The sequence below is a fragment of the Penaeus chinensis genome, chromosome 8 (genome assembly GCF_019202785.1).
Source record: "Penaeus chinensis breed Huanghai No. 1 chromosome 8, ASM1920278v2, whole genome shotgun sequence".
Classification (NCBI taxonomy): Eukaryota; Metazoa; Arthropoda; class Malacostraca; order Decapoda; family Penaeidae; genus Penaeus; species Penaeus chinensis.
The window spans coordinates 26,847,825-26,860,128 of NC_061826.1; the positions used below are offsets into that span (position 1 = coordinate 26,847,825).

General features: G+C 40.2%; 1 protein-coding gene across 2 annotated transcripts in view; it reads right to left on the reverse strand.

Moving 5' to 3' along the window:
* Window positions 1–10,603, reverse strand: part of LOC125028288 (transcription factor SOX-4-like) — a 94,409-nt gene extending 83,806 nt beyond the window's left edge. The window contains exon 1 of one of the 2 annotated variants that reach the window (XR_007115106.1): window positions 10,395–10,515. Coding sequence is in view for 1 of the 2 variants with exons in the window: in XM_047617732.1 (XP_047473688.1) it covers window positions 10,395–10,511 (117 nt within the window). In the remaining variant the exon portion in view is untranslated. Of the gene's footprint in view, window positions 1–10,394 lie in introns of both variants that reach the window. The other variant, XM_047617732.1, reaches the window with a different exon arrangement.
* Window positions 10,604–12,304: the final 1,701 nt, after the last annotated feature.

Sequence of the window (12,304 nt, forward strand, 5' to 3'; positions counted from 1 at the left end):
TGTCATACGAGACACGGAGGCACTCGGGAGGGTAGCAACTACTGCCGACAGCTGGAGTGGGTCTGCGCGGCTCGAGTGGGAAACGAGGGCCCGACGAGGGAGTAGGAAGGAGGGAGGGAAGAAGGGAGGGAGGGAAGAAGGGAGGGAAGAAGGGAGGGAGGGAAGAAGGGAGGGAGGGAGGGAGGGAGGGAGGGAGGGAGGGAGGGAGGGAGAGAGGGAGAGAGGAGGGAGGAAGGGGAAGATGGAGAGGGAGGAAGACATGGTGAGAAAGAGGGAGAGGGAAGAGGAAGTGGGCAAGGGGGGAGGGAAAGAAGGAGAGGAAGGGAAGGAAAGAGGGATATGGAGGGGAGGAAAGAAGGAAAGGGAGGGAGGGAGGGACGGAAGGAGGGAGGGAGGGAGGGAGGGAGGGAGGGAGGGAGGGAGGGAGGGAGGGAGGGAGGGAGGGAATGAGGGAGAGAGAGAGAGAGCAAATAAATGGCCGGGGGGTGGGGGAGGGGGGGAGGGCGACCAACCAAAACAGGTTTGTGGTAATGCTTTAATGGGAATGTCTATAAACGTTGACCAAAAAAGTTTCCTAATGCGATATGCGATATTACGTTTCCTCATAGTTCTAATGCAGGTAATGCCAAAGTGTTTTAATGTTCCGATTTTCACCCTACAATAGGGGGCTGTGTGTGTGTGTGTGTGTGTGTGTGTGTGTGTGTGTGTGTGTGTGTGTGTGTGTGTGTGTGTGTGTGTGTGTGTGTGTGAGTAAGTGTGAGTGTGAGTAAGTGTGAGTGTGAGTAAGTGTGAGTGTGAGTAAGTGTGAGTGTGAGTAAGTGTGAGTGTGAGTAAGTGTGAGTGTGAGTAAGTGTGAGTGTGAGTAAGTGTAAGTGAGTATGTGTATGTTTATATGTTTGTGTATGTATGTGTATATGTATGTATGTGTTTGTATGTGTTTGTATGTATGTGTCTGTATGTGTCTGTATGTGTCTGTATGTGTATATTCGTATGTGTATATTCGTATATGTATATTTGTATGTGTATATTTGTATATGTATGTGTGTATGTGTATGTGCATGCATATGTGTATAATAACAGGATATTTATGTCTCCGTAGACATGAGATTGAGCGCGCCTGCATATATAATTGCAAACACAAAAGCCCCACCTCGCTCGCTGTGCTTAAAAACCGTCAATATATCAAACAAATAACCTCCCTGGACAAACATGGATTGAAAGCAGATAACATTTCCATTGTGCAAAAATGGATGCCAGGCAGTCGCGTTGGTTGCAAACGTATCACAGCCGACTCCAACCTTTTAAAAACTCCCCAAATTCATTTCCCGGCCAATTTTCTTTGCTTGTTTTCTCTTTGTTTTTGTTTTACTCAACTTCGGTTTTATTTTTCCATTGGGCGATAATCAAGATCTATTAATAATCCGGGTAGAGAAAATCCCGAGGGATAATATATATATATATGTTGTAATGTGTTATTGGTTCGGTAGTTTTTCATTAAGTAAGAAGTCGCGCTAAGCCACAGAGCAATATTTCCAAGCTGATTTCCTATGAACACTCACTCAAAAAAATACTCAAGTACGAGAAGGAAATAATAATAATTAAAAAAAGGCAAAAGCCGGCAACACCACCAGCTGGCCGAGAGGAGGTACCTCCTGTTTCGGCGCCAACAGGATAAAACCGTGTGGAGGGGGGAGGGGAGGAGGAGGAGGAGAGAGAGGGGGAGGAGAGGGGAACTTGGTACTCTTTTTTCCCTCCCTCCCTCCCTCCCTCTCGCCCATACCCGCCCTCACCTCTCATCCCCACCCCGCCATCCCTAATTTCAATATCAAACTTTTCTAAATTCATTTCCTGCCTCTGCTATGCTGTAAGGTTAGGTAGATAGGTAGGTCGGTAGAAGGACGAATATTAGAATTTAAACGAGTTCCCCTCTCTTCCCCCCTCCCGGACCCCCCCGCACCCCCCCCCCCCCCCCAACCTCTCACCTCTCCGCCCCAGAGCCTTTTTCGAAAGCGAGAGCGAGCGAGTCAGTCAAGCCGGCCAGGCCAGACGGACGGACGGGACTTAGCTTAGCAACAGCGAGAACCAAAACAAATGGGCGATATTAGTACAGACAGATAGATCCCTGGCTCGCTTGTTACCGATTTTCTTTCGTTCTCTCTCTCTCTCTCTCTCTCTCTCTCTCTCTCTCTCTCTCTCTCTCTCTCTCTCTCTCTCTCTCTTTCTCTCTCTCTCTCTCTCTCTCTCTCTCTCTTTTTATCTATATTATTTTGCCCGGGAGAGCGCCGCCGACAGCCAGCCACGGCGCGGGACTCTTATAATTACTTTCCCAAGTTCGTTTCCGATACAAAGTATTTGAGGACTAAGAGGAGAAGAGGAGAGCGGGGAGGGGGAGGGGGAGGGGGATCGGGGAGGGGGAGGGGGGGAGGGAGAAGGGAAAAGGGAGATAGGGGAATTAGGGAGATGGGGAGAGAGGGGATGAAATAGTGGAGTTGGGAGGGTGGGGGAGGGAGGGAGGGAGGGAGGGAGGGAGGGAGGGAGAGAGGGAGGGGGGGAGAGAGGGAGGGAGGGAGAGGGAGAGAGAGAGAGGGGGGGGGAGAGAGAGAATTAGAAAATTATGGAAGCAAGAAACTGCCAACGACGCTTCACTTGCCACTTAACGTCTACGTCTTCAGGTGTGGCTCCTCCCGACTCTTCACTTATCAGAACCTTCATCTCTTCCGTGTGCGAAGTCCATATATAAATACCAAACAAAGTTACTCCTTTCAGCTCCACCACTTGCGCTCTCTCGCCCCCCCCCCCCCCACCTCTCTCTCTCTCTCTCTCTCTCTCTCTCTCTCTCTCTCTCTCTCTCTCTCTCTCTCTCTCTCTCTCTCTCTCTCTCTCTCTCTCTCTCTTCCTCCCAAAGTTGCAGGTGGCGCCACTAACAAAATTTCCTACTCACGCTCGTAAACAGTCAAATCGTCGTCGAAGGGGGAAGGGGTGAAGGGGTAAAGGGGGGGGAGAACCGCTGAATTTTAACGAAGTAGACTATATGTTTCACTGTAATTAACCGAGAGGGTTTGGGGGGCACAACCCTTCGACTCTTCCCAATTAAAACACTCGTAACCACTTACTTCTCGCGAGTAAAGTGGTTGGAGGTGTCCACTAAACTTCGCAGACGAAAACTCTTCATCGGCAATAATATTAAGCGTCTTCGGATCGTACACTCAATAGCGAGCTGGCTGCACCATTCCTAGCTTACGTCGCAAGAGAGGGGAGGAAGAGAGAGGGAGGGAGAGGGGGGGGAGGAGAAGAGCGGGGAGGAGAGGGAAAGGGAGATAAAGAGGGAGAGCGGGAAGGGGGGGAGGGGGAGGGGGAGGGGGAGGGGGAGAGGGAGGGGGAGGGGGAGGGGGAGAGGGATGGAGGGAGAGGGAGAGGGGGAGGAAGAGGGAAAGGGAGAGGGAGGGAGGGGAGAGAGAGAGAGAGAGAGAGAGAGAGAGAGAGAGAGAGAGAGAGAGAGAGAGAGAGAGAGAGAGAGAGAGATGGAGGGAGAGGGAGAGGGGGAGGAAGAGGGAAAGGGAGAGGGAGGGAGGGAGGGGAGAGAGAGAGAGAGAGAGAGAGAGAGAGAGAGAGAGGAGAGAGAGAGAGAGAGAGAGAGAGAGAGAGAGAGAGAGAGAGAGAGAGAGAGAGAGAGAGAGAGAGAGAGAGAGCACCCAAAGAGAAAGAGAGGGAGACGGACAAAACCGAAACAGCGAGACAGAGAGACGGAGAGCACACCATCTATAATAACAAACCACAAAACCACCTCGTTGCATCCTACACAACAGACCTTGAGACTTGTTCCATTAGTTCAGGCTCGACGTAAGCTAAAGTTACCTGCTGCTACAACAGTGTCCTTACGTGAGCCAGAATAGGAAGGGAGCCGATGATCACATTCAAATTCGTGGAATTCAATCAAACCGCCACTAAACTTGCCACATATTTTTAGCCTCTCTTGGGAAGTGGAAAATATACTTTCTTCGTTGCTAGGTAAGGGAGAATATACGTGATGGAATATTATCATATTTTCTATTTGTTTACAGACACTTCAGAGTGACATGTGTATCACAACTACTACACTTAGTATGAAGCAGAAACTGTTCTTTTAAAAAGATATAAAGCTTTGACACTTTAAAACAGGCTTTTTAATAAATCTTGAAAAAAGTGAGAGAGGGAGAGAGGGAGAGAGGGACAAGAGAAGAGAGGAGGAGAGGAGAGGTAGGAATCTTAAAACACATACAGCATAAAATATTGAAAAATGCAAACGCTCCATCCCATACTGTATAAAGAGCCAACTTCCTACACACACACACACACACGACCCCCCCCCCCCATCCCCATCCCCGGCTCGAACTACCCACTTGGCCAATAACTCCTGACTGATTTGTCCTCCGCAGTTCCTTCTCCTCCACGACCACCACAGCCAAGGATGGGTGGGTAGTTTCGCTATAATTAACATAATATTATTCTTCCCCACCCAAGACCTATCCCTCACTATCCCTACCCCTACCCCACCCACCACTAAATTAATAAAACACTCGAACCTCCTTTATTAATCACGACTATAACACGGTGAATCACGCCCGCATTGCCGTCATGTCTCAAACAGGTTTATATCATGTCGGCTGTTTGTATAATGGAGGCAGACGTGCAAGAACAGGTTTAGATAGTGATGGCAGCAGCAGGCCTCGAGGACAGGACACGGCAGGCCAGCATTAGAGGAGGTTGGGTTGGTTCGCCTGCCACACGGTTCTGCACATTTGGGTTCCTCTTGCTCGCTGTCCTGAGTGCGGGGTCCTTCCTCCTCCTCTTTCCCTAAAAATTCGATTCCTTCCTCCCTTCCCTCTTCTCCCTTCACACTCTTGACTCGCTTCACCTCGGGTTCTCCTCAAGGTTCGAGTTTGGGACGGCGGGTTCACTTCGCTTTCGAGGTTCACATCACTTTCGCAACTTGCAAAGCGTGATGTTCTCTTTCCTGATCTAGCCAGGTTTTGAGGGCCAGTATTGATGTTTTACACGAGTGATTATTAAGCCCGCTATTGATTTAACTGCAATGAAATTCACAAAATAAATTTACGGTTTAGTCTTTTCAAATTCACGTGCGTTTGAGAATGTGATTTCGGCTTTCAGTCTCGAAATTCCTTTACTTTGCTTTCGACAAATGTGTATGTAAATTAATAAATAAACGGACATATTTTTCTTTCTTTTTAATATTGTTTCATATACAAAAGTTTTTCCACTTAGCCTTAATTTATATTTACACATTAGCAAGGACCTAAGCATAAATTAAATCTGCTGGCTGTTTCATGGGATTTAAGTAAATCTGAAACTTAATTGGTATTTTTCACGCAAGTAGTGAGATTTTTTAAGATGCCATACTTTGACATATCTTTTCTCTCTCTCTCTCTCTCTCTCTCTCTCTCTCTCTCTCTCTCTCTCTCTCTCTCTCTCTCTCTCTCTCTCTCTCTCTCTCTCTCTGTTTATTCCTCGTATTCTCACTCTCTCACTCACTCACTCACTCACTCACTCACACACACACACACACACACACACACACACACACACACACACACACACACACACACACACAAATACTAACAAATACTAATGCAAAGAGATATACAATGCACGTGCAATGTTACATGCGAAATTAGGACTTTATAATCATACAAAAAAAAAGTTGCTAGCCTTGAATGTACCAAAAAGAAAGAAAAAAATCCTTAACAAACTGGTAGCGCGTGAACACAGATATACCAACACTTTATATCAAATGTGTTTCTTATACACCGGATCTGTGTTGTTGATGAACTCTCCATACACGCATTTCGAAGTATACAGTGGATAATATTGCACATAACGCATGTACTAACAAACATATACAAGTGTTAGCAGGCACGTGTTTTGGTAATGAAAATACAAAGGTGAATTATTGTGTAACAATTTGCTTTGGTGTGTGTGTGTGTGTGTGTGTGTGTGTGTGTGTGTGTGTGTGTGTGTGTGTGTGTGTGTGTGTGTGTGTGTGTGTGTGTGTGTGTGTGTGATTTTTCAATTCCTCGTTTTATTTGATCAAATTATCTTACTTTCGATGATAAATAATCACTTCATGGTGCGTATTTTTGTATGTGAGCTTCCCCTATAAATGTAGGCTATGTGACTGCATGAACACATGACCAAGCACACATTGCATAAATGCTTGACTTCTTGTGCAGTTTTATAAACATACCGTACACCAAGATATATAATGTAAACGTGCATTTGCAACCGATAAAATCCCAGAGTTCACATTTTCAACGTAAATGACTCGAAAACTTGAATCTGGCAAAAATATTACCATAATGTCTTTTTTTTTATCGAAGCAAAGCACAAGAGCAATCGTAGACTTTGAATGATGGATCGATGTTTCATTTTCCTTGATTAACTAAATCGTCTGACGGGAAATCACTTATCACTATATTTAGATTGTGCTGCAGTCCGTAGGCCTATCTACACGTGCCTACATAGCCTATACACATGGAACTGCACATATAAAGCCACATATATTTTTTTTTTAAATCACAAGCAAATCTCACAAAAAAAAAAAAAAAATCACTTGAAACACTTTAATCGAAGAGTGTTATTCAGCCCCACTAGACGAATTATATATAAACAAAACAAAAAAATAAAACAACATTCGTAGATTTCCTCCCATTACGAGTTTGTTCTGGTGCTAGAAAATATTCCGGTAGAAACAGAAGTCAAATGTAGCCATGCGGGCTAGGCCTAAGGCAGAAAATATTTCGGGTACACATTCTCTCCAGCTGAACTTCGCGCTAGCCACACATCCTGACAGATGAGATTTATCTAACTACAGATCTATCTATATCTATCTGTATATCTACCGATACATCTAAAAATATGCAGTCTTTCACATATATACACATATGTTTACGTATATATATAAGTGAATATTATATAATAAAACAAAATCTAAATATATACATGATTGTCTATGAGTGTGTCTAATTATGTACACAAATAAAATGTTATAATATAATATAATGTAATCTACATAAATATACAGATATATGTATGTGTAAGTATATGTGTGTACGTGTGTGTGTACGTGTGTGTGTGTGTGTGTGTGTGTGTGTGTGTGTGTGTGTGTGTGTGTGTGTGTGTGTGTATGTGTATGTGTATGTGTATGTGTATGTGTATGTGTATGTGCATGTGTGTGTGTGTGTGTGTGTACATATACATGTTCAAATATTCATATATAAATACATACACAGAGACACAGACACACACACACATATATAGATAGATAGAAAGATTTACATATGGATACTCACACACACACACTCACGATATATATATATATATATATATATATATATATATATATATATGTATGTATATATATAATATATATATATATATATATATATATTGCATGTGTGTATACATATATCATACATACATTATGTGTACATGTATATACATGTAATAACACCTACATATACATATATACACATTTATACACAAATATGTATGTATATATACACATAAATATATGAACTTAAGCATAGACATACATATATACATAGACAGATATAAGCCTACATATACAGCATAAATATATATACGTTTATATATACATACAAATATGCATTTACATACATATATACATATATACATATATACATATATACATATATACATATACCCATATAAATATACATATACACATCTACATATATACATATACACATTAATATACATATATAAATATACGCATTTACTTACATATATACATATACACATATACGTACAAATATATATACGTACATATATACATACATATATACATATATGTATACATACATATACATATATATACATATCCACATATACATGCACACATACACATACATGTATATGCATACATATACATATGTATACATATACATGTATATACACATGTATACATATACATGTATATACACATGTATACATATACATGTATATACACATGTATACATATACATGTATATACATATGTATATATACATGTATATACATATGTATATATATGTATATAAATGTGTACATATACATGTATATACATGTATATACATGTGTATACATGTATATACATATGTATACATATAAAAACATGCATATACTTATATATACTTAAACCTTTGTACATATGTATACATATACGTAAACTATATATATCCATATACATACATATATACATATATACAAATACCTATATATACATATATACAAATACCTATATATACATATATATACAACTACCTATATATACATATATATACAACTACCTATATATACATATATATACAACTACCTATATATATATATATATATATATATATATATATATATATATAAACACACACACACACACACAAATACCTATATATACATATATATGCAAATACCTATATATACATATATACATATACCTATACAAACATTAATATGTATGTATGTATGTATGTATGTGTGTATATATAATATACATCATAGACACATAAACATAAGTTTGTATAGAAACATTATATATATATATATATATATATATATATATGTGTGTGTGTGTGTGTGTGTGTGTGTGTATACAATTTCACACTCACACTCACACTCACACTCACACTCACACTCACACTCACACTCACACTCACACTCACACTCACACTCACACTCACACTCACACTCACACTCACACTCTCTCTCTCTATATATATATGGGTGTGTGTTTGTATGTACGTATGTTTGTATGTATATGTATGTATATATATAATATATATATATATATATTATATAATGTGTGTATATATGTATGTATATATTTGTGTGGATGTGCATATATTGTTTGTAGACATCTTGCTATACATATATATTAGTACATACATTCACAATCTCGCTACACGCAAATCTCTATCAACGTATCTATTCCTGTCTTGTCTATTAAGTCCTATTTAGTGTATATATGCAATAACTACCCACCGAATACATATGCATATAAACAAATAAATAATGATAACATATCCGTGTGTATATGTGTGTGTGTGTGTGTGTGTGTGTGTGTGTGTGTGTGTGTGTGTGTGTGTGTGTGTGTGTGTGTGTGTGTGTGTGTGTGTGTGTTTTGTTTGTTTGTTTGTTTTGTTTGTGTGTGTTTGTTTGTTTGTGTGTGTGTTTGTGTGTGTATGTGTATGTGTATGTGTATGTGTATGTGTATGTGTATGTGTATGTGTATGTGTATGTGTATGTGTATGTATGTGTATGTGTGTGAATATTGTATATGAAGTAACATAAATATATCATACACACATAAAATATATATATATATACATACATATATATCATGTATATTATATATATTACATAGATTATATATATATATATATTATATGTATATTTATATATTTTGTGTATATATATATATGATATGTATGTATGTATGTGTATACATATGTGTGTATGTATATATATATATATATATATATATATATATATATAGGTAGTTGTATATATATGTATATATAGGTGTGTGTGTGTGTGTGTGTGTGTGTGTGTGTGTGTGTGTGTGTGTGTGTGTGTGTGTGTGTGTGTGTGTGTGTGTGTGTGTTTGTGTGTGTTCCCATAGCCGAAGTGATACACCACATACGAAGGAGTAACTCCCCATTTGCACAAGCACACACATTTGGGCACAAGTCCACACTCCTCCCGACGGAGCGAATCACAAACCCTTTTGAACCACAGTCCTTTGCCACACGGTCCTCTCTCTCTCTCTCCACTGGCACCGTAGTACAACAAACCTTGTATCAACAGCCCCTTGCAATATCACTTTCCTCTTCGTTCTTTCTTGCTTACTGTTATCGTCGTGGTTTTATACTTATTTATTTGTTTTTTTTTTATATTTATAGATGGGCGACTTTTTTTTATTATTTTCCTTTTTCTTTTCCAAAACAAAATAATTTAAAAAGTCCTTCAGTCTATATAAATACACACTCTCGATCTTTTGTACTTTTTGCAAATTCCATTTTTTTAACGAAAATGAAAAAATCAAAATATTTTCATTCCAGAACACTTCACAACATCAACAGTCCTTCGCGATCCATGCACTTATCATCCTGTATGCAACACTGTCATTGCAAAATAAATTTAGAAAAAAATAAAAGTTCTATGGGGAGTTTGATATATTTTGAGGAAGTTTTGTTTTTTTGAGTTTTTAAACACTTTCAAGACAAGAAAAAAGGTCGAATTCGCATCAGATGCATTTCCGTATATGTGTATTTTCTTCATGCACACAACACATAGAATGGTATCAAACTGACCGACACAGGTAATTAATTGCAATCACTCACCTGCGTTGCATCGCTGTACGGAGTTCTGGAGTTGGCTTGGACGAGCTGAGATCCAAATATTACTCCCTGAGTTGTGGTGGGCGATGTGGAACGATCGGTTACGCTTTGGGGCAACATTTTTGATCACTACAATTGGTTAAGGTCTATTAAAGCACTAGGTACAGTTCTCAAGTCCTAAAAAACCTGAGTTTCGCAGCGACGTAGCCTCCTCGCACTCATGTATCGGTTTACCTATCGCGCCAACGGCTCCCGCCTTTATATAGCCTCGTGCGCTGAGTAACCAATCAGCTGTCGGGAAGAAGAGGGGCGGAGTTTTTCATTTTTCTACGCTTTAATTTATGTTATTACTAATTATTTTTACACTCATTCGCAAGTATATTATCTGATATATCGTAAGATATAAGCCGATCTTTTGTCAGTGCAGCGCGTGCGCTAGAAAATAGACTGAATATTACGCGCGCTGGCGACCGCCGGTGTCAAGTCCGTGTGAAGATTGCATGATTTTATTATATCAGACCAAACACAACATACAAACAAGCCGACTTTGCCTGTTGCAGAGGTGTGTCTGGAAGTTCCCCGAGTCCATAGGGGAAGACATATCATTTCACCCATGATCATGGCTTTTGAAATGGGCTCACACTACAAGGGTCATATATCAAGGCCAACGGCTGATGTCGGGCTTAGGATGTGCTCGATAAAGCTCACCAACCAACATACAGGCACTGCATATGGGCTTGATCATGCAGGTGCACTGTCGCACGGGAATGATATCATAAGTTCGACACATGCGAGAGTAAAGTTTGCCAACTTACAAATTAAACGGGACAGTGCGAAGTCTAGCTGCCACGTACCACCAGAGTGATTAATTCATTGATGGGATTCTACGGGTAGCGATTCATTCAATAGTGTCAACGGATCCAGACTCCCGCCCGAATGTTATATCATCCATATTTATAAATATTAGATTCCATGAGGCAATTACTCAATCTAGAAATTAAGATTTCAGGTAAATCTCCCCAGCAAACATTGTATTGGGTAAACGCGCGAGCAGTGTCACAAGATTGACGTCTGAGCTGTTAAGGAACTTTACTTTTTCCACTTTTTCTGTTTTTCTTTTCGTTTTTTTCGTTTTCGTTTTTCTTGTTCTTCTTTTTCGAATTCTTGTTTTCAGCGATGAGAGGCAGGTTTACAAATAGGATGATATTATATGAGGCAGTGTATTCATTTATATATATACTGAAATACACATTCAAAGTCATCCACGCATATATTATACACTTACACTAGTAATTTAAGAAAAAAAAAAATCTTTTCTTTTCTGTTCCTTTCTCGAGTTGGGTCAGAGGTCAAATTTAGCGACTAACAACCTTGATAATGAATACAAGTAGATCACCGCCGAGATCAATACCTCTCCCCCCCCCCCCCCGCCCTCCGTGGTATCTGGGGCCGGGTGGGGGAGGGAGGAGGGGAAGGCGGGAGGAGGGGGGGGGGGTTCGGTGAGCGGACAAGTGTGTTGAGTTCGCTATATCCGGTATGCATTATATCTTCGCTGTATTTATAGATATACATTTACATAAATATCTTTTCTATATATATGCTTTTTATTGTTTTATTAATTCATCCGATTTTTTTTTTTTTTTTTTTTTTTTTTTTGTGTGTTTTGCTGTCTCTTTCCTGCCTTTCCCCTCCTCCGCACGTTTTCTCCCTTATCAAATTCATCTTCTCCGAGGAAAACAGTAAAACCTTTGGCTATGTACGCTGGGCTGTTGTTGCCGCGCGGATGGTTAATTGGTGTCGTTGGCGCATCGTGGAGGCGCAATGTTCGCGATAAACGCTGGAATAAGTCGTTATAGAACCACTGGTTCTAAGGTTTAATAGACACTACACGTAAACATACACGTGTGAATGGA